At 38.8% G+C, this 23,146-nt stretch overlaps 1 protein-coding gene and 2 long non-coding RNA genes across 3 annotated transcripts in view; 2 read left to right on the forward strand and 1 right to left on the reverse strand.

Annotated features, from left to right (window-relative positions):
* The first annotated feature begins 2,382 nt into the window (after nt 1–2,382).
* Nucleotides 2,383–8,617, forward strand: LOC146463545 (uncharacterized). Its single transcript, XM_085084391.1, has 4 exons — nt 2,383–2,547; nt 2,983–5,468; nt 6,294–6,331; nt 7,355–8,617. The coding sequence occupies exons 1-3, from the start codon at nt 2,383–2,385 to the stop codon at nt 6,310–6,312; spliced, it is 2,670 nt and encodes an 889-aa protein (XP_084940517.1). The 3' UTR covers nt 6,313–6,331; nt 7,355–8,617.
* Nucleotides 8,618–10,801: 2,184 nt separating this feature from the next.
* LOC146463546 (uncharacterized) lies at nt 10,802–15,518 on the forward strand. Its single transcript, XR_014856812.1, has 3 exons — nt 10,802–10,973; nt 11,679–11,772; nt 15,151–15,518. It is a non-coding gene; the product is annotated as an uncharacterized LOC146463546 (long non-coding RNA).
* Nucleotides 15,519–22,462: 6,944 nt separating this feature from the next.
* The window catches only part of LOC146463547 (uncharacterized), a 2,929-nt gene continuing 2,245 nt past the window's right edge, over nt 22,463–23,146 (reverse strand). The window contains exons 3-4 of the long non-coding RNA XR_014856856.1: nt 22,935–23,020; nt 22,463–22,635 (exon numbers count right to left, since the gene is read on the reverse strand). This is a non-coding gene — a long non-coding RNA (uncharacterized LOC146463547). The remainder of the gene's footprint in view (nt 22,636–22,934; nt 23,021–23,146) is intronic.

Raw genomic sequence — 23,146 nt, forward strand, 5'->3', positions numbered from 1 at the left:
CGGACGGTGTTGGTAAGTACTGTTGCCAAACCTGTAGATTTTCTGCTAAATTACGAAGGCTGTCATGCTTCACCAAGGCAGACGAACCAATGCAAGGCAAAGATTTCGGCTCCAGCCTTGCTGTGTTCACTAAATCTTGAACTCATTTCTTCCAGCAAATGATCTATGGTATGGCAACATTGACACGATAATGCGATTCTGGGTTTGTATTGTTCTTAAATGCGTGCCTGCCAGTCAATGATTCTTGGCGCTGAGACTCTAGCACCAATCTTGTCAGCCAGTCTAGAGGAGTCTTCAAACTATTCATGGCATTCCTCTTCTGTTTGACCGCACCCTGTCAACTGCTTTAATAGTGTCGTCAGTCATAGCTTAAGCTTGGAAGACATCCTGCATGGGCTTTCTATTCAAGCTTGGCTGCAATGGGTTTGAGTTTTTCTAGGCTATTCTTTATAATTAAAAAGGTGAAAATGAATCCGAAGGTCTTCAGATTCGCCAAAAGGCCTTGTGCCTTGATTGTAGTCTCCCTGTCAAATGTGAGCGATATGGAGGAATATAGTGCTTTGCGAGCAGACCACCAGAGGGTACACCCTCCCCCCCCCCCCCCCAAAAAAAAGATCCATTTTTGAATATTCTTGGAATTTCGTTTAATGGCAAAACGATTTTAAAAAATCAAGCGACTGAATAGTGATATGACCTGCTGTTGATGCAAGAATTTAAGCGTCAAACAAGTCGTAAAACCCTCCCGTGGATCCTCCGACACTGGGACTGTGCGCACGGCGGGTTCTGGCTGCAATCTACCGGGTGCCAAATTATTAAACATCTACATGAAATCCCTGAAATCCCGTTGCTGTTCTCGTTTAATAGTGAACTTTGATTCTGATTTATTTAGGTTTTTCATCCAACCGATAGAGTTTGTGTCTTCAACTAGCTGCAATATATCTCGTAATGCTCAGTGCCAAAGTATTCAACCTCACTAAATTCCATTGTTATTTCCTTGCATGACATCGCTAAACCATTCCCCTATGTATTTTACAACCAAAATTAGAAACGTTACATGACGTCTTACATTGGGAATTACGAAAAATACGATACACATCACGTCAAGAACGTGCGACAAAGAATCGGGAAGAAGAGAGACCCTGGGAACGAGGTTGCAAAGAATCAATCTGTTGAAAGCAAATAGTTAGTAGAAAAGCCGTATGTGAACCTTATTAATTATTACCACTCTCTTCACAGGCCGACCACCCTCTGTTTGTGTGGTGTAATGACTGTTTGCAACTTGAGACTTATATTCACGCGACACGATCGGTTGAAATTTTTACTGAGTAGAGGTATTTAAAGTCGCCTTTTAGTTTTACCTTTATGTTGAAATTAAGTTTTTTAAGGAAATGTTGATTTAGTCACGCGTGGTGTTTTCTTGCCATTCCGAGCTGTAGAAACCTTTCTCTGGCGCGTTTACTGTTGAGTGTTCAACAGTGTTGCCGGCCCGAAGGCCGGTACTAGAGAAAGGGAGACAAGGCAGGCAAGAACCCGCCGGCGACTGCTATGGGTCATTACTTCAAACCGGAATTGTCGCAAAATTTGAAAAATTCTTGCAGATTTTTCAACGGCATCCGATTAACTACATATTTTGCCATGTCGTGGGCGAGTTTGGGTTTCATTCGTCAAATTTCCTCCGAGAAAAGCAGCGCTCAAGTCCTCCAGGTAGGTCTCAAACTATGATCTGTAACAAAGTCAGGGACCAAAGGAATTCTAAGCATGCAGTCCATTTTAAATCAGCCAATCAACTCTTCGCGACCGTTGCGCTTCAAATACCCAACCCTGCCGGGCAACGGTCGCCAAGCGTTGATTGGCTGATTGACTGACGGACTGCATGCTTAGAATTCCTTTGGTCCCTGACTTTGCTACAGATCATAGTTTGAAACCTACCTGGAGAACTAAAGCTCCGCTTTTCCCGGAGGAAATTTGACGAATGAAGCCCAAACTCGGCCACGACATTGCGAAATATGTAGTTAATGGGATGCCGTTGAAAAAACTGCAAGAATTGTTCAAATTTTGCGACAATTCCGGTTTGAAGTAACGACCCATAGCGGTAGCCAGCGGGTTCTTGCCTGCCTTGTCTCCCTTTCTCTAGTACCGGCCTTCGGCCGGCAACACTGTTGAACAGTAAACTCGCCAGAGAAAGGTTTCTACGGCTCGGAATGGCAAAAAAACACCACGCATGACTCAATCAACATTTCCTTGAAACTTTATTTCAATATAAAGGTAAAAAGTTTCAACCGATGGTGTCGCGTGAATATAAAGTCTCAAGTTGCCGTGAAAACAGTCATTACACCACACAAACAGAGGGTGGTCCGCCTGTGCTCTCTTGGTGATTTTCATATGGCTTTCAAGTACCATCAGCAAGCTCGTGGTATCACCAAAGACCTTGAACGCAAAGGTTCGGAAGGAACGTCATACATGAACCGTGGTATTGCTTGCCATCGCCTCGGTGAATTCGAGAAGGCTATCGAGTTTTTTCAGCAAGCTCTCAGTATCATGAAAGAAGTTGGGAGCAAACATTCAGAAGGAAGCGTATATATGAACCTCGGTAGTGCTTACCGCTCTCTTGGTGATTTTAAGACAGCTATCAAGTTCCATCAGCAAGCTCTTAGTATCATGAGAGAAGTTGGGGACAAAGATTCAAAAGGACGTGTATATACGAACCTCGGTAATGCTTACGACTCTCTTGGTGATTTCAAGACAGCTATCAAGTTTCATCAGCAAGCTCTTACTATCATGAGAGAAGTTGGGAACAAAGATTCAGAAGGACGTGTATATATGAACCTCGGTAGTGCTTACCACTCTCTTGGTGATTTCAAGACAGCTATCAAGTTCCATCAGCAAGCTCTTAGTATCATGAAAGAAGTTGGGAACAAAGATTCAGAAGGAGGTGTATATAGGAACCTCGGTAATGCTTACCAGTCTCTTGGTGATTTCAAGATCCATCAGCAAGCTCTTAGTATCATGAAAGAAGTTGGGAACAAAGATTCAGAAGGACGTGTATATACGAACCTCGGTAATGCTTACTGCTCTCTTGGTGATTTCAAGACTGCTATCAAGTTCCATCAGCAAGCTCTTAGTATCATGAAAAAAGTTGGGAACAAAGATTCAGAAGGAGGTGTATATACGAACCTCGGTAGTGCTTACCGCTCTCTTGGTGATTTCAAGACTGCTATCAAGTTCTATCAGCAAGCTCTTAGTATCATGAAAGAAGTTGGGAACAAAGATTCAGAAGGAAACGTATATATGAACCTCGGTAATGCTTACTACTCTCTTGGTGATTTCAAGACAGCTATCAAGTTTCATCAGCAAGCTCTTACTATCATGAGAGAAGTTGGGAACAAAGATTCAGAAGGACGTGTATATATGAACCTCGGTAGTGCTTACCACTCTCTTGGTGATTTCAAGACTGCTATCAAGTTCCATCAGCAAGCTCTTAGTATAATGAAAGAAGTTGGGAACAAAGATTCAGAAGGACACGTATATATAAACCTCGGTAGTGCTTACCACTCTCTTGGTGATTTCAAGACAGCTATCAAGTTCCATCAGCAAGCTCTTAGTATCATGAAAGAAGTTGGGAACAAAGCTTTAGAAGGATTTACATACGGTACGCTTGGTAATGTTTACTTGTCTGAAGGGGATTATGAGAAAGCTACCAAGTGTTTACAGCGAGCTCTTAATATCGCCAAAGAAGTTGGGGACAAGCTCTCAGAGGGTGCCATACATTTAAGCCTTGGTTCTGTTTATCTCTCTCTTGGTAACTATAAGGCAAGTTTGGAGTTCTATCAGCAAGGTCTTAGGATCGTTAAAGAAGTTGGTAGCAAAGATTCAGTAGGATTCGCTTATAGGAGCATTGGAACTCTTTATTTCCGGCGTAGAGATTTCAAGACAGCTATCGAGTACCATCGGAAAGCTCTAAGTATCGCTAAAGAAACTGGAAAAAAAGTGCTCGAAGCAACGGCATATGACTGTCTTGGTAAAGATCATCACTTTCTCGACGATGTTTGTACAGCTGAGGATTTTTATAAATGTAGTGTACGATTATTTGATGAACTTAGGGATCTTCTTCAATCGAATGACAGATGGAAAATCGACTTCCGGAACAAACATAAGGGTTGCTACATCAAGTTATGGCTTGCTCAGTTACAACAGAACAAGACAATGGAGGCGCTTTTTACAGCTGAGCGTGGACGTGCACAGGCTCTGATGGATCTTATGGAATCACAGTACGGCGTAAAATCAGTTCATTCAGTGTCTGGTGAGAAGACGAGTATAATCTCTTCCATTCCAAGCCACCTTCCATTGCAAACGATATTTTTTGCTGAAGTCCCCAGTTTACTCAACTTCTGGGTGCTGCAAAAAGGAAATCTTTGCCAGTTCGAGCACAAGGAAATCAGTGATAGTTTGGAGTCTCTGACTCACGAAACATACAAACAGATTGGAGTCTTTAAAAAAGTCATGTGTGAGAATCGCTCTTTGGATGGGCCAGCAGACGAAGAATCTGAAGAGGTTCCCCATCGATATTGCGATGAAAAATCAAAGGCATCTGCTGAAGGCGAAGGCGATGCTTTAAAGGCGTTGTCCGACGTGGTCCTGGGACCGATTTCACATCTGCTTCGAAGCGATGAAGTTGTCATTGTTCCTGATGGTCCACTATATTTGGTTCCCTATGCTGCACTTCTGGACCAACATTCTAGGTTCTTGTCTGAAACGCTAACAATTCGACTGGTTCCTACACTGACAAGTTTGAAGCTAATGGCCGAGTGCCCTGAGGGGTACCACAATACGTCTGGTGCACTGCTTGTTGGTGATCCATGGGTGGAAGGTATCCTTTACAGAGGAAGTAGAATCCTGCAGCTTCCGGCTGCCAAAGAGGAGGTGGAAATGATCGGTGCTATTCTGAACATCAAACCTCTGACTGGAAAAGAGGCAACAAAAGCTGAAGTGTTGAGCAGGCTAAACTCAGTGGCCTTGGTACACATTGCAGCCCATGGCCGTGCGGAAACTGGTGAAATTTTCTTGTCTCCTAATCCAACGATGGCCAAGAAAAAACTCAAACAGGAAGACTTCCTTTTGACTATGGCTGATGTGTTAAATGCCAAACTGCGAGCAAGATTGGTTGTCCTAAGCTGCTGTCATAGCGGCCGAGGGAAGATTAAGGCCGAGGGTGTGGTGGGTCTTGCGCGTGCTTTTTTGGGTGCCGGTTCTCGTTGTGTCCTTGCATCACTGTGGGCCATTAGTGACGAAGCTACTCTGCGGTTCATGAGATACTTTTACGAGCATTTAGCGGAAGGACAACGTGCCAGTAAGGCTCTCCAGCAGACCATGAAACAAATGCGGGAATCTGACAACTTCAGTGACATTAAATACTGGTCTCCGTTTGTTCTGATCGGTGATGACGTTACATTGAATTTTAGTCACTTGAGGTAAGTTGTTTGAGCTTAATTGTAAAAGTTACCGTTTAATATTTATTAATTTAAAGGATTTGAAAACCTCTCAGCCCTATCAGCCTAGGTCCCCAAATTCGAAGCGTAAAGCTGAGCGGCTTTTATTCGCGTCAATGGGTACATCTTTAAGTTTCGTCTGCGAATTCTAAAGTTTGGTAACCTGGTGACTGCCCTTCGTTAATGAATATTTGGTTTTTAATATCAACCGAGTAAATAAGGTAATTTTTTCACGGTAAAAAGATTCGAGTGCTGACATTTCGAACGAAGTGCTAACACTCGAAACGTCAGCACTCATATCTCACTTTATGGTGGCCAAATTACGTCTTTAGCCAAACATTTGTCCCCACTCCAGAGTGACGATCCCTTTACCAGGGCAGTGGTAGGCTCAGGCCGTGAGTGGAAGACGAAAGCCACTGCGTTACATTGTCATTGCGAGTGGTGGCCACAGGTGACGTTTTTAACTACATCTCCATAAACTCGTTGTGGGAGCTGTTGGCTGAGGATTGCAAAATCATCTTCGGCAATGCCTTTGGAGAAGTAGATAGAACAGGGGCACTTGTGGCACGTGTGTGTGTCGCGAGAAGGGAAAAGCAGCTCTCCGTGGCTGCCACCTTGGTATTATTCAGTGCCGTGAGCATTCGTAAGATTCTGAGAATACCTCGAAATCGAATATCGAAGCCGGTGTGGTGTCCTTGTTGCTGTCTAAAGGTTGCCTTCATTAAAAGGTGTTTTTGTTATTGTTGTTTTTGTTGTTGTTGTTGTGAACGGATGGTAATACATGTGTTATTTTCTTTCTTGTTTCAGTAACGTTTCAGATCACTGAGAAAGAACTTTCGACGATGGTAAGTTGCAGTAATGTGAACTCTTCTTCCGTTATCTGTAATACAAGGGAATAAAACGGTGTTAATTACTGCAGTCCGAGTCACCATCATAAAAGGATTCAGTCAAATCTGTAGGACCAACCCTTATAAACGGCCACTTTTCAACAATTGAAAAATCCCCCACCCCCCCCCCCCCCCCCCATCTCGTCCTCCACACACACAGATACACACAAACACGCAAAGTTGAATCCTCAAACAGCGACCGTGAACACTTTGGGTGCTGATGATTTGAAAATCGCTCTAGTTTTTACCTCTGATAAGCGACCACTTAATACATGGTTTGATCTCAGCATGGGGGAAAATATAATAACGGATAGTTGTTTAATTCCAATCATGATGACAGTGAATTTTTCTCTCACACTAGAACGTTTTGTTTTTGTTGTCCACTGTGCAACTCAGATTTGTGGGAATTCTTAAGTATGCACTGAAGTGTGGGGGTCGGCTTTATGTAAACGGGGCCCTGAACAGAACACCTCCCGAAAACAAACTCCTAGGTATATTATTTTGGGAGTATTCAACTGAATTTAGATTTTCACTAAGGTTGTATCCCCCGGGAGTAGGTGGGGGGGGGGGGGGGGGGACTGAATGTATTTTTGAATAGCTTTAGATGGAGATGTGCCACTGAGACTTTGAAACCTTTATCCTATACCAAACCATGTTCAAGATCAAACACAAAAAATCCCCCCCCCCCCCATCCTAGACTTGAATCTTAATTTTTATTCCCGCGACCATTTTTCAAACCAAATTTTTCTCATTGACATCCTATTCTAGAACAAAACTCTCCGACTTCTATACCCTTTCCCAGACCTAACCTCTTCAACAATATACCCTTGGCAGCAGCATATACCCATATAGCATAAAAGTTTTGGGAGCAGCCCCCTCCCCTGTGGGCTATACCACAAGTTGCAGTGGTACTTTGTAATTTGGGTTTGTTGAATACTGTGATTACACACGTCAACATTTAATCATACGATGTCTGTTAAGTTCCAGAACAGCCAGCAGGAAACATTCCTAGCTTTGGATGATAATGTTGATGAAAGATGACAAAGATCCACAGTTATTGCATTGCAAAACGTAATATTTTGTTACCCGGCCAACAAGCCTAGTTATAGAGTTGTTGTGTTATACATTTTTGGCCATGTTCAGTATTTTCAGAGATAATAAATTACAGACGGCAAGGCTGTTCCTTTCAACAGAAAAAAAAGGACGAAAACAAAGAATTTGGATGCATAAACGGAAAAATATTTGTACAAAAATTTCGGTTTGAAAAACAAACCATGTAAATGTCTGCTAATGACCTTTGTATGCTTTCTACTTAATGACTATAAATCAAAGAAAAATGCAAAAAAAAAAGGTTAAAATCGCATAAGTAAAACTAACATAAGGCAATATTTCTGGAGCTATGTTTTCATAAATCCAGGTATACATAAATATGAATATGTGAAACATATATTTCAACTGCGGGTGAAAGATTGAATAGGAGCAAGACCCTCGTAGTTACTTACGCAACCTAGCGGCTTTCTGTGAGGGTCTTCATATTCATTTATTCCTCCTCCACGGGTATATTACAAACTCACAATATGTGATCAGCTCCCAGTTGGCTTGATAGCTCAGTTGGTAGTTCACTACATCGGTATCGCAGAGTTCATGGGTTCGAATCCCTTTCAATTCTAAATTTTTTTAGACCTTCTTTCCGCAACTTTCTAGGTTACGTAAATAACTTCAAAGGCCTTTCTTCTATCTAATAATTTTATAATATAGTCAAACACAGGATGAAAAACCGATTATTCAAAAGAAACATCTGGGCAATCCAAATAGGAAATGACGTTACCGTAAAGAAATCAGATTGTGCCCCAAATCGGCAAAATCCTGCTGCTCCAACAGTTAATGTACATACGCAGTAGTTGAGCATAATTGTAAGTTTAACTCGATCGGTGAAAGTTATGTAAGTGTACTTGTATTGTCTTTTTTTCAAAGGTATGGTTGCTTTTTTACTGTTGTTTAATACTTGCATTAATCGAGGCCAGAGCTGAAAATTTGTTGCTATAGAGCAGTTCAGTGATTCTTCGTTAATCTGGCTTTAGTAACTTGACTTTCGGCCTCTTAAGCTGTGGAAACCACAGACCAAAGCAAAGGGTGGTGGAGAAAAAAAAAAACAATTTCATGCTAGCTCAAGACTTTCTTAGCCTTGCAAAAGTACTATATAATTAATAGGGACTTTAAGAAGCCACGACGGCAACGGCAACGGCAACGAAAACGTCGCTTGAAAATATAAGTTCGCGTTACTTTTACTACTTCGTGATTATTCCAAATCGTTCAAGTTTTACACTGGATGTGGCTGAACTATCCAGTAACAGAACTCTGAGGTTGGAACGGCTTTCAAGTTGAAACAGAGAATGAAAAATTTACCGTCATGTGCTCACGTTCTCCACAAAACCTTGAATTTGGTAAATTCACGTTGTTGTTTGGCCAAGCACGGTGAAGAAATGTATCAAAATTTAAAACGCACGTGCAGGGTCTTTGTTTTTTCCATTAAATGCGATTGTTTTGTCTCGTTGTCGTTGCCGTCGCCGTCGCCGTCGCCGTCGCCGTCGCCGTCGCCGTAGTAGCTTCTTAAACTCCCTGATGTTTTCTACTCAGCCAGGAGAATCTCTTGGAGTTGTCCCCAATGCTTTACTTCACAGCTGTAGTTTAGTTATTTGTAAGGTTAGACGGAGGAACTTAAACATGTACAGGGTATAATAAAAATGTTATTTTCACATTCGAAGTATTTAAAATTATGTAATTTTTTCGAACCGAACTGGACTTTCTCGTCTATTTTACATACAAGTTAATAGCCCCACGCAAATTTGTGCGTGCATCCGCGCGGGTTTATGACGTGAAGGGCGGCGCAATGTTTTCCAAAAATAGATTTTTTGGTACGACACATGGGGACCCGTGGACCCCATGCTTACGGTCTCCATGCCCGATTATGGCTCCTGGTCGAACGCAACAATAGGCTGTCAACTCCAATTCACTCGTCGCTTTCAAGGTTCAGCAGACAGGGATACCAAGAGAGTGCGTGAAAATCGCCTCGCGCGCGCGAGGAGACCGGAATCCCGCGTGCGTGTTTGAAACAAGAAGCGAAACACACCCTACGAAATTTACGACGAGAGTCCTCCTGTTGTATCTGTAATCAGAGATCCACTTAGTCCGCGAAATCGCCCTCGCGAAGGTCCGCAACGCAACGCGCGCAGCGATAAAGTTATCAATCACCCCCGTCACTTGTATATGGGAGTCCCCCGCCCCTCCCGCCCTGGGGCCAGAACTGGCCGACCAGAACCGGTCGGTTCACAAAATGCGGCAATTTGATGGAACGATTATTAAACCAGGATTTTCACTCGCGCTTGCTGGATACGGGATCACTATAGCCAATCAGCGATGCGCGCGAGTGGCTATAATCGTCCCATACTCAACTCGACGCAATATATCTTGATAGTTATCTACCATCTCATATCCAACAAGCGGAAATCTCCGAGTAAAACATGATCAGGGCCCGGTTGTTCGAAAGCCGATTGACGCTAATCCCCGATTAAAAATTAACCGAGGTTTTGATCTCGCTTACTAAAAATGTTTTTAAAAGCTAGTTTTAAGCTAGTGGTATAGAAAAGTCTAAGTCAAATCTAGGAACAATAATCTTTTTGGAAAGTCTTCATTGATTAGTAATTAAGCTCGAATCAAAGTTCACGTCAACCCAGGATTAGCTTAATCGGACTTTGAACATCTGGGCCCAGATGCGCATTACATGTACAATCGTATGTGGGTTTACACAAGATTGCAGTTTCGGTGACCCTTTTCATCGGCTTTACAAAAGGAAACGAATACTTGTGGACGGGATAAGTATTACGTCTCTGACACTTTTGCTTTGTGTCAGAGACGGAATACTCATCTTTTGATGACTCAAAATATTTCCCTAAAATTCTTTATCATTTTGCATGCGCACTATGGCAGCACGTGCAGTATGTTTCTTTTTGTAGGTGCGAGCAAATTTCGTTGTCAGTGATTGGTTTTAGTTTCTAATCCATATTCATAACTAACTTCACGCGTAGTTCGTGGACTTGTAAGAAATCGGTTGGAAAAGAGTGGTTTAACGGTCCTCTTAAACGGAGAAAAGGCTTAAAGCATAGAAAGAAGTACACGCTAAAGGTAAACCCTATTTTCAAAAATTACTTAAGGTTTGTGTGGGCACTACAAACAAACTATGATATGTTGTTGACTTAACACGTGCGTTGGCTTCCTTCTCGCTGTAAACATCGATTGGAGCTCTTCGTCTTTACTCAAAATGGATTAAAACTTATCCTCGTTCTTAGTAGTATCGTTAAAAACATTCAAAAGTTCAAAAGAGCATACAGACTGTCCCATAATACGTTAAATTTAGTTGTTCTTCGCCGAATAAAGCGTTTGTGAAAACTTGTCATTTTCATAATTTCACTGCTGTGGCGCATGAATTAAGCTTGCGTTGCATAATTACTGACATGACAATTTGTATTTTCAGAAACCCTAATTCAGTAAATTGCAAGTAAAAATGAGGAGGCAGGAACCGTGAGCTGGAATTACTGCAAAGGTAAGAACTTTGTCATCATACATTAATGATTCCCTTTAAGGACCGACATCAACGTGCACACTCTCCCCACTGTTGACCATATCTTTCTTCTAGCACTACTTGGGAGAATTTGTTTGAACATCAAGACGTTGTTTCTTTAGTGATCAGTCCATTCATTCTCATGATCAACATGCTGAATTCAAGTAGTCATATTATTTGATTTTGTTGTTATTTCTTACTTGTTTATGTTCTAAACACAGTAGCTTTTTAACTGGGCCCAAGGTCTTTACAGCAATAACATCCATTATAGAATGATCCATATTATAGCTGAGGTTAATTCCAGCTTCACCATTTGACGCTAACCTTGTAAATTAAGGTTTAAATACCACTGTAAAAACCGTGAATGATCAATCTTGCTCTAGAATGGATCAAACAGGATCGAGATCAGTCAAAATATACAAAAAAAGAAATGAAAGTCAAAAGGACTATTGCAAAGACTGATCAAACAACGTGAAAAGGCTTGCGTGTACGATATTTTGACTGGCCAAATACCAGTCAGAGGTTTATACAGGACAACTCACAAATTCACGCTTATAAATTGTGAATTTTCACAAATACACGGTCATCAATTTAACGATTGCTTGAGATTGGGATTTTTGCCGGTTTAAACTCCCAATGGCATAGCATTTGCATGCAAAATCGTTAATTTGATTTTTTATATTGTAGGAAAGTCATTCAGCAAATTACTGAAAATGGAAAACGAAAGAATGGAATGCAAGGGAAGCTGGAATCCAGAAAAAAGAACGGGCACGCTTTAGCGGTAAGAACTTTAAAATGATAATCGGATGATAAATGTCTTCGAAAAATAATGGCTAATTAAATTTCTTTATTACTTCAACAAAGTACAATACAATAAAATCAAGTACAGATTGATTATTTTCGTCAAAACCGAAATGAGCGGATATTGGAGATAGGTAGTTTTTTACACTAATGATCCGAATCATGCCAGCCATTATTTTTACTACAGTTTTATCTAAGACTGTAATTTATTTTTATCTTTTTAGTTATTCACTTAACTATTTCGCGCTAGTTGACGTCTGCTTCTGTTTCCTTTTTACAAAGCTTGTAGCAAAATAGTGACCAAAGTGAAAGCGTCGAAACCAAAATCTTCTCTCTGTGTCAAATTGATGACATCGTTAATCTATCCTTGGCCTCAAATGGAACAAAGTTTGTTTTGATCTTGTCTTTGGTGTTGATAGCCTAATTTTCTATTTGGACAAAGCATATAACAAACCATCGTCGTTGTTTAAAATTTCACAGTCTTAACATTCGCATGCAGAGATCTCATTGTAAAAAGTGATGCACACTGATATCTCAAATTGTTGTCTCTTATCAATGGCTGATAAGGCCACGTGGATTTTTGCACCTATCAAATTTTGCCCAAAAATATCAAACTTATTGTCCGCTTAGCTTTCAATAGTCGGTAGGTCAGTTGTACGAGAATTGATACAAAAACAATCAACAAATGGTTTGGCCCTAAGAATATAATGTAACTGTTGTTTATGAATTAGACTAGTGTAATAAAACAAAGACCAAAGGAGGCTCGCAACAGTTTATTCCGACATGATAGCGGATCATAAGAAATCAAAAGAGCATAGAGAGCAAGCTTTATCTCCATCTACACCAAGCTCTTTTTGTCTTCAGCTGGGGCCCCGGGGGTGATTCCGCCCCCTCCATAACTTCGCGAGTATAAAAGCTATGACCGTGAGACTTCGAGGATAGATAGTATGTCCAAAGACGTCTTTTTTGAGGTCCGCCCAACGCGAAGTGATGACGTCATATGACATGGTAATTAGGTCATGATTGCCAAAAGGCGTCCATCTTGGATCCGCCATCTTGGATTTCTGGATTTTCCTGAAACTTCAGGAAAACGAGAATTGAACGAAAAGTAATCGAAAACAATTAAGAAACACTAACATGTGCTAAAAACATAAAAGTTACGGAAAAAGTGACCTTTTATTTATTTGAAAACGGGGTTTTCTATTTCCTGAAAACCCTGCCTGTCAAAAAAATTGGTTGCTATGGTAACATCAAAGTCAATCAGCACTAACCTACCACACCAAAATTCTCCCAGATAAATTTCCGAAAAAGTCTTAAGTTTTAATCCCACACTTCGCCACAAACCACAAAGGCGGAAACTTGACCTAGTTTGGAAACCTAAGAAAAACATCATTGCTATGGTAACAGCTGTTCCTTGGAATCCAATGAACTTTTTTCATGGATTAATCACAGGTGGCGTATTACGAAGGGAATCTTAGCTTACCTTCTCTTGAAATTTTGATTTCAAAAGGTCCTTTCTTAGGTCAGTAAAAGTGTTGCGAGCCTCCTTTTCTGACGTGAAACCAATCGCAGTGACATATACATTCAAATTGCAACCCGATTATTGAAAGAAACCTTCAGTAGATTTGTGGTAGTTGAGTAGTCTTGGAGCTCGATTCTAAATATACGATAATATGGACGAGAAAAAGGCTTTCATTTGTTACACTGCTATCTTGATCCAGGCAAATGGCTTTCATTTGATTTTCAAGCAAAACAATTTACCAAAGAAACGAAATCACGTGACACTCAATTTCTAGAAAGCCTATTTTGTCGTTACAATTCGGATAGAAACTGACAATGCTTAAAATTATATTCATTGGCAATGCTATAAATTTTATAACATTTTGAGATCGTCTTTAAGTATATCTCGATTCATTTGTCACAAGTTGATTTTGACTATTTTTGTACTCCATGTTAATTTTTGTCACGGATGATCGAAAAAAAAAATCGTCGTTTAAGAATCGAGATTTTGACGTTCTGTTATTGGAAGTGTTTTCTCAAACACAGATACCAAGATAAATATCGACGAAGTAAAAATGGCGAAAAGAAAAAGGAAACGATTGCCAATTGGAACTGATAGCAAAAATGTGTTCAAAATACGAGAAAGTAAAAACGCCTTGTGGTGATTGATTTGTGGAGGTAATCGACCTTGATTTTTTTTAAAGCAATTGTTCAAGAGATATGATCACAATTAAACAAGGCTTTTTCAAATCGGATGAAAAATTATGAAAACTGATGTAAGAAATTAAAATAGAAAAAGAGCAAAATTTGAAAAATATTGGAAAATAAATTTTCAAATTTTTCCTCAAAAGTTTTTATTTAGGGAGCACCAAGATTGTTCGATGAAAATAATTTCGTGTGCGTCTGTCTGTTTAGGTTTGTGACAGTTTAATTTACTCTTCTTAGCCTTTGCGCAAAGTTGTTTTTCCTATTAACAAAAAAATTTAAAAAGATGTCTTTGATTAATAAATTGTACTTGAATTGAATTTGAATTGACTTGAATTTTGGCTCAGAATTTTGCTGAAAAAAAAAAGAGAGAGAGAAGTCGGGTTGCATCGGGGATTGAACCAAGCCCCTCCAAAGCTACTTAAATTAACGACAGTAGAGATAAGGCCGTCGTTCATCTATTCAAGGCGTGAGCTTTTACCACAAGACCACCTTGGGATTGCTTGGAAAAGAATGGTCAAAATGACTAGAAATAGGTTGTGAGCCTCATGTTTTATTAATTAGTACGTGTCGCCTCTGCTTATAATAACCAATGACAACATAAGTCGTGCGCGCGTGCAAATTATGCAAAATTTACAAGTTGAAAAACAACACTCGTGCAAAAAGATTCATCGAAGGGTAATTTTTAGAACAAACGTTCAGCAAAACATCTCGGTTTCAATTCATTCCACAGTGAAGAATACTCAGTGTTTCAAACTAAATGTAGTAGTTTGTCAAGTAGTCTTAAAAAAATAAAAAGAAAAAACAACAACTGGAGAATCAATGAGGAAAACTACACAAATAGCCTTGTCCAGTTGTCCTTGTTAATCACAAAGAAATTTTGAAATATCCGTAAATTTATAACTTTATAAAAAACGTACTTTTCCCGTATTTTTTCTCAACGGCGACTACAATTTATTTGACACTACAAATTGGTTTAACAGGATTGAAGAAATTGCAAGTAATTATGCATTAATTTTACTATTCTAGAAAGAGTTACGGCCAAGAAACGCACTTTACATGCTTTTCCAAAACCAATAATTAAGTTCATTATAGATGCTTTTGTGGCGTTACATGAAAATAATGTCAAGTTCCTTTTCTTTTAGGATTTTAGCTGTCAATCTCAAGTTGGACTGAAACACAAGAGTAAAGAACAAATCGCCTCCGCAAGCTGGAAAGAATATACAAGCAAGCAGGACCAGAGAAAGACTGAACATCGCTGAACTTTTTGGACACATTTTAAGGTAGAAAATAACTGTTTTGGGGAGCTCTTGTACTAAACAGAAAGTTCCATTATAAGAGTTACTTGAATTACTTCAAATTTAAAAAATGACACCAAAGGTCGATAACAAATTCCGATAAACATTCAAACAAAATATAAGATTTCAGTAAGTGCCTACCATAAACAATCTTAAACATAGTTTTGCTGATTAGAAACATTATATTTCATGACAATTGGGATTGAACAAGTCTTTGAATTCTAGAATTAATGTGAGATGCCTTTTATAGTGGAACTTCTTGTTTTAAGTGATCGGTAGTTGAACGAAACGTTCACGATTCTCTTAGATTGCACGATGCAAAATTTCACTGTGAACAGGCCCCGGTTGCATAAGGAGCGGGCATCTTTATGCACTGGATAAATCCTATCCAGCTGATAAAATATATTCTAACCAATACGTTTTATCTGCTGGATAGTGACAGATCCACTGGATAAAGTAATGCGCTCTTTGAACAACCGAGGCCTGCCTGATTTATCTTTCGGTGACTTTCAAAACAATTTACTTTTTATTTGTGACCAAATTTTAAATCTTGAAATTCCAACAAATGCTTGAATGAATTACGCTAAAGCTTTTGAAAACAATAAACTATTTTTTGACAGCTAATCCATACACTTAATGTACATACAGAAGAAAATTGAGTCTTGAATCGTGCACTCATATTTTTCAATTTAATTTCTCTACGGTTTTGTTTGCTCAGGCGTTTTCTAGTCAGACATGTAAGTGATCTTTCAGTCGTTTTGAAACTGGCTGAAACATTTCGTGAAATACAGTGTTTGCATTAGAAGTGGACAGCAAGCAATTTGCAAATTCAGGAAATTTTTAAGAACTATTAATTTTAATTCCGCACAAATACTGTATTTCACGCCATGTTTTCAATCTACTTCGCTTCAAAATGACTGAAAAATTGCCAACTTGTCTTAAGTGTGATTCAACTCTTTGAAATTTCGAACACTTTGTTTGAACCAAAACTTAGCATTTAGTTAAAAATAACCGATTTTCGCTTGTCGTCCGTTAATAGTTTCAAAGCAGCAAAACTTAGTTTTAGACTTCAGTAATTCTTTTTCACAATATTCTTGTCAACCAAAGTACAGGGAAGAGCCACCCAGTGGATCTGTTAATAAACCATTATTATTATTATTATTATTATTATTATTATTATTATTATTATTATTACTTTATTTACTTTAATCATATGATTTATATTTTTTACTACTTTAAGCAGTAATTACTTACAATAACTTGTACTTTATATCAATAAGTGAATAAAGAGTTCAAAACTATTTCATTGTTCAACTTTATTTGTCTTGTGTTCATTACAATAAATAAATGAAAAAAAAATCGCGCTTTTAAGGGGGCCTGGTAACTAGTCATTTTGTAGGCTATCTCTTTTACTTTTTTTTGCCTAGGAGAGGTTGCCGAGAAGAAAAAAAGTTCTGCGATTTTAACGCGGGTCTAGCACAAATTGAAAATAAACTTTGCTTTTCAAAGGCTAAATCCGTGTTAAAACTGCACGGATTTTTCCCGTCAAAAGACTTAGTTTATTTTTGACTCCATACTAGAACACCCCCATCAAAAGCACAGCGCTTTTTTTCTTAGCAAAGGCAAAACTGTGTATAAAAGAAATAGCCTACAAAATAACTAGTTACTAGGCTCCCTTTAAAAGCGCGTTTTTCTTTCCTCTCTATTGATTAACCCTTATAAAAGCGAAAACTTTTTCCCGCCAAAAGACTTAGTATATTTTTGACTCGTCTTTTTGCTGCTTCTAAAAACTGCTTACAATTCTAACCCGAAACAATTTTAAAAGCTTAATTCAGCGCAATTAAGCTTCTCTGTTTCACGATTTTGAGACGCGCTTTCTTGGAGCTAGGATAAAAATATATAAGGTAGTTGGTACCGGTTTCCAACACTTTCAAGTAATTATACTTTGATGGATCAATACTACCACTCTTTATCAGTTGATACAAGTAATAATAATGAGACCAAACAACGCCTTATCATTCTTAAATAAATCAAAGTAGTTTTCTTGACATAATAGGTTACCACAGCAAAGGAAATTGTTAAAAACACCCTTAATTTTAGCTTATATATTAAGTGGTTATATCTCAAAAACGACGATTCCACTTATATTATGGAACTATTATCAGCATGTTCAGATAAAACATTTTGAAAAAGTTACAAAAATTGTTTAAACAAGTTAAGAGCCAGAGTAAGCTTTCAAAAACTTAAAGTCCTTAACCCCATCCTACTTTTTTTAAAATTTGGCAAAACGTTTTATCTGATGGTGCTGATTACAGTTCCATAATAAGAATGGGAGTCATTTTGCTCGATTTTGAGTTATAACCACTTCAGCTAAAATTAGGTGTGTTTTTAAAAGGATAAACTGTTGCTATGTTAACTTATTATGTCGAGAAAATGACCATGACTTATTTAACAATGATGAGCCATTTGTTTGATGCCTTCATTATGGCATCAACAGATGAAGAATTTTAGTATTGATCCGTCAAAGTATAAGTACTGGAAAGTGTTAAACCGGTGCCAGTCGCCTTAAGAGCTCAGTCAACAAAGCACGATTAAGCTTATCCAGGAATTAAAGCCAAGTTAAAATCCAGTTTATAAAAATCTATGAAAAAAAAAGATGTTATGAACTTTTGCTAATGCTGATTTTTTACTAAAAAACTTCACCGTCAAAAGTTTTGAAACATTCAAGAGAACTAAAACCTTGCTAATTTATTTCAATTCAATCATATCCTGGATAAATGCTAATCTGCTTTGAATTAACCGGGCCATACTTAGGGATCTTAAGTAACCACGTCGGCAACAGCAACGAAAACATCAATATATGAAGCTATAAATTTACCTTACAAATTCGTGATAATTTCAATTCTTTCAAGGACCTGACTTAGAAGGAACAATGTCCAAGTGAAAGAGAAGAACGAAAAATTCGCCTTGCTCACGTTCTTCACAGAATCATGAATTTTCTCATCTAGTGATGTTCAGGTTTCAAATAGACGGCAAAGAAATATTTAACAATTAGACGGCGAGCTCGAGGTTTCTATCGGCTGATAGTTGGCGAGGGGCGAAGCCCCGAGCCAACTATTAAAGGCGGTAGAAACCGAGAGCGAGCCGTCTAATTGTTTTAGCATACCTCAGTGATCGATCTATCAAGCAAAAAATCTTTTTATTTCATTAATTTTGATATATTTGTCCAATGATGCATGCTAAATCGCGCGCGCTCTGACAAACTGCCGTCTATCGATCGATAGACGGCACCTGTGTAGCCAATCAGATTGCGCGTTACGCGATAGTCGGTCACTGAGGTATGCTAAATCAAAATATACCACGTTTTTACATATTGATTGTTCTTGTCCATGACATCTATTTTTTTGAGGCGTTAAGTTGCCATTGCTGTTGTCGTTGCTTAATTTCCCTTCTTTAATTCGTGATGTCAGATCAAAGCTTGAAACTCAGGCGACAAGAGCACGAGGTGAATGATATAGGTTTCTTATGTATACCGACTTTCCTCGATTTTAAAAGCATCCTCCTTCGAATTCCCTCCCCCCCCCCCTCCCACCACTAGGTGGCTTGAAAACTGAAACAACCACCGACCCCTCCCCAAAGGAAAGTAAACAAAGCATACAAATGGATTAAAATTACCCTCGCCACCATTTGGTCTTGTCTCAAAAGCCTGAGACTTGATCCGACATCGTATTAAAATAACTCGGATGCCTTTTTTTTCGCAGTGGTCACAGTTTGTTTTAACGCGAGTGAGTTACGCGTATAAAATCAAGAAAATGAAGAACGGACCTTTCAGCTAAAATGGAATTGTGTAAACGTCTATTATTACTGAATGTAATTAGGTAGAATACAATATTTATATTGCAAGCAAACGGCTTTACTTTCACATTGTAAGTGTACAACTGACGTTTCATTGTTCTGGCGGTTTGTCTTCATATTTGTATCTTTTCTCTGTCAGTAAATTTGCTCTTCTTGTTTGTTCGATTCTGTCATGTTTTGTTCTGTTTCATTGTCATTTTTCCATCATGTATGTATTAATTGTTGATGTTTTACTAGTTTCGCTACAACCAGTTGCAAATGGTCGATACACCCACCAAAATCAGACGTTTTCCTAGCCAATACACTCTCTTAGCAAAATATAAACATTTCACTTCAATGCTGACCCTCCCTTTCCCAAAACTGACAGGTCTGCAGGAAAAACCGAAACATTCACGACATTGAAAATTTTGCAAACTCTTTCTTGTAAACGTCTGCAGCTTTTTTCTGTGAAAGTTTTCAGGATTTTCAGGCTTTTTATCGTTCTGTCCTAATGTTTTTCTTGGTTCCCAATAGTCTTGTTGCCTCGTCATTAACTCAGTCGGTCTTTATCGGCATTGTTGCTTTCGATCATGTCTCGCTTCTATGTGGTTTTGTCATCGTTTTCAGTTTTTACGACATTCAAGTCTCATTTCTATTCTATTTTAATAACTCATATCCTTTCGTACCAAATTTGTCCCGCTTCTCACAATTTAGTTTTGCTGCTGTCAGTTCCTAGTAGGTTTAAACTGTTGCTTTTATTTCACAAAGTTGTTTTTCTTTTCTCCCATGCTTGTTTGTCACATTTGCCTTGTTTCTCTATAGTTTTCCTTCTGTTCTTTCTAAGTGTCATCTTTTGTTCCTCTCTACAGTTTAGCTCCCATATTTCTGTAATATTTTGTTGATTTTCCTGCAGTCAGTCTACTGTCATTTTTTGCTGCCATGCTTGAGCCGCAAGTTATTATCTGTACTGTAATCACTCGCTCTTCTTTCTCGCTAGCTTTGTTTCGTTTTTGCGCCATGTTTTACTCTTTTTTCTTTAGTTTTCTTCTTGTTATCTCCGTCCTTTCTTTTCTGACGTTTCTCTAGCGGTATGTTTTACTATTGTTTCTCTAACGTTTTTTACAGTTTTCAGTAATTTTTTCCTCTTAAGCCTATATGCTTTGTTTTTTTTCTCTCTGCCGTTTCCTCGGGCCCCTTTAATTTATGTCAACTGTTGCTCTTGAAACTCTATAGTTTTCCTCTTATTTGTCAAATTTCGTTGAAGTTTAGTTCGCTTTTCTTTTTCACGTTTATCTGCCAGGTTTACCTGTTTATCTCCTGTCTGTTCGATCGTCTTTCCATGTTTGTCTTAATGCCGTTTCTCTATAGTTTTCTTTTTTCTGGCATTTTAAGGCTGGTTTCCATATGATCGCGGATCGCAGATCGCAATAAGGTCTGCGATCGTCTGCGATCTGCGATCTGCGATCTGCGATCCGCGATCATATGGAAACCAGCCTTTAGATAGAACATGGTTCTATCTTCTGCGATCGTCCGCGATCACGATCGCAGGATCGCAGACGATCGCAGAAGTAGTTTCCATATGATCGCAGACGATTGCTGACCTTATTGCGATCTGCGATCTGCGATCTGCGATCTGCGATCATCTGGAAACCAGCCTTAAGTTCTGTTTCTCCGTTAATTTGCTATCGTTTTTTTTCCCTGTCTTTTTTCCGTCCTAGTTCTCATTTCCCGAGGTTTATACGTTGTTTCTCCCACACTTTGTCGTACCAGTTTGCTGTCGCCTGTCATCGTTTTGGTCTACTCTTGTTCTCGATTTTGTCGGTGGACATAATCTTTTCGTCGTTTCTTTTCACCCCCACCCCCCCCCCCCCCGCTTAAGGCCAAGTCACACGGGCAACATTTTCTTTCAACCTGTCGCGCAACAATGTTGGAATTGCAAGTTGCGATTGTTTGTTGCCTGTATAACCACCTTTGTGCGCAGCAAATTTTCATGTTGCAAAAAGAAGAAACAGCGTCTACTTTCTGCAACATGAAAATTTGATGCGCACAAAGGTGGTAACACAGGCAACAAACAATCGCAACTTGCAATTCCAACATTGTTTCGCGGCAAGTTGAAAAAAAATGTTGCCCATATGACTTGGCCTTTACCCTTTTGGCTTTCCTTTTTTGTCTGTCGTTTGCCTGCCATCAATGATCATTTTTCGACAGTTCTGCTTATCACAAAATTCTTACTCATCGCAAAACCAGTGAAAATTAAACCATCGCGAAAATAAAAGGCATCAGGGTGACTATGAATAGCGTTACATCTACCCCGAAATATCGTTATAAAAAGGTCTGATTAGGCTCTTACGATTATCTGAGAAAGAACTCGTCCTTTCCCTGATAGCTAAGAAAATTTTTTTCACTCTTCCAATGATAGGACTCGTCTCGTAAATTTTGCCTGAATGCTGCGTTACCCTATCACTCCGGGAATGAACCTACGAGTCATGACATATGTTTGCATCTTTGAGTCTGAGGATCAACTCTCGAAGTGCACGTGACTGAATGCTAAAATTTGAAAGCTACTGAGCGGTACTTTCCTGTGGTGCTGTTTATTATGCTGTTCAAGGTGGTTGCAACTTTTGAGTCTGTGGATGAAATTGTAAGGTGTGACCATTCAAATGAAAGCTACTGAGCAGTACTTTCCTGTGGTTCTGTTTATTATGCTGTATAAGGTGGTTATAATCAACTTTTCTTTTCTGTCTGTGGATCAATTCCTAAAGGGTGACCATTCAAAATCAAAGCTATTGAGCACTGCGTTTCTTTAGTGCTGTTTGTTATGTGACACAATTTAGTTCATAACATGAAGCCTAAGGATGAAATCCTAAACTGTGGCAGGAGTCTACCTTAGTTGGTGGAAAATAATGCTAATGATTCTAACTTTTGAGACAACAAGTGAAACCATAAAGTGCAACCATTCGAATGAAATCTGTGGAGTAGTACTTCTCTTTGTCTACTCCCGGAGTGAAGAAGTAACCTTAAGGCTCAGAAATAAGTTGAGTTTTCCTGATATTCGAGAATTAAGTGAGCACAAGCTTTCTCAGTCAGACCTTCTTATAAATGAAACTATGGAGAATGTAGCCTAAGTGTTCAAAACGTGATCATGCTAATCCAGAATAAGTTCCAATGTTTGAATTCAGGATTTCACATTTCCTGTATTTTATTCATGGAATCTATTCAGTGGTTTATCTAAACTGAGGCATAAATGTGAAATCGCACAACGCTAAATTTGTTTATTTTGAAATACTTCTTTTAACCCATTTTGGCAAGTGAAACCAAAGCCATAATCCGGATTAACGTTTACTCCGGGTTTTGAACAATTGAACCATCAGCGTTGACGTTTTCAAGCTAACGTTTTCAAGAATTAAACCTTGGGACCAACTGATTCGTGTAGTCCACAATCCGGAGTTTGCAGTCCAATCCACTTCATTTACCAATGTTGCTGTCTCTTGACTTTTAACTTGCAACTAAAATCCAACACAGAAAAAAATATGTTTATTAAATAAAATTACGCAATGTATACTTTTAAAAGCAAATAAAGACCTCGCAATTTAAAAGTAATACAGGCACTGTAAAGATTTCTATGTATTAAAATGTACTGGCCAAAAGTTTTAGTTTTGTTCGCGTGACAATGTGCACAGGAATGAAATTACATGTAAAAACTTTGGCGTAAACTCCTAAAAGTTGATTATTTAAAAAAAAAATATCTTAGGAGAATTCTTATTGTGAGTATTCCGCAAGCGAGAAGCTATTTATAATATCTCACCTTTTAAATATACCTTTTAGTATCCCAAAGTTGGGTTTCTGTTTAGCCATATCAAGTTCCAAATTCAGCCATTCTGAGCGTGGTATCTGGATGGAAGAAAACAAAAGTAGCGTAAAAAAAACCGTGTATTCCCCCACCCCCTTCCCCCGGACAAATCACTTTTCTTCTCATTCATTTTGATTCTGCGATATGCTTTTGCAACGAGGGGATGT

The sequence above is a fragment of the Pavona decussata genome, unplaced genomic scaffold, assembly GCF_977016875.1.
Source record: "Pavona decussata unplaced genomic scaffold, jaPavDecu1.1 SCAFFOLD_175, whole genome shotgun sequence".
NCBI classification, from domain to species: Eukaryota; Metazoa; Cnidaria; class Anthozoa; order Scleractinia; family Agariciidae; genus Pavona; species Pavona decussata.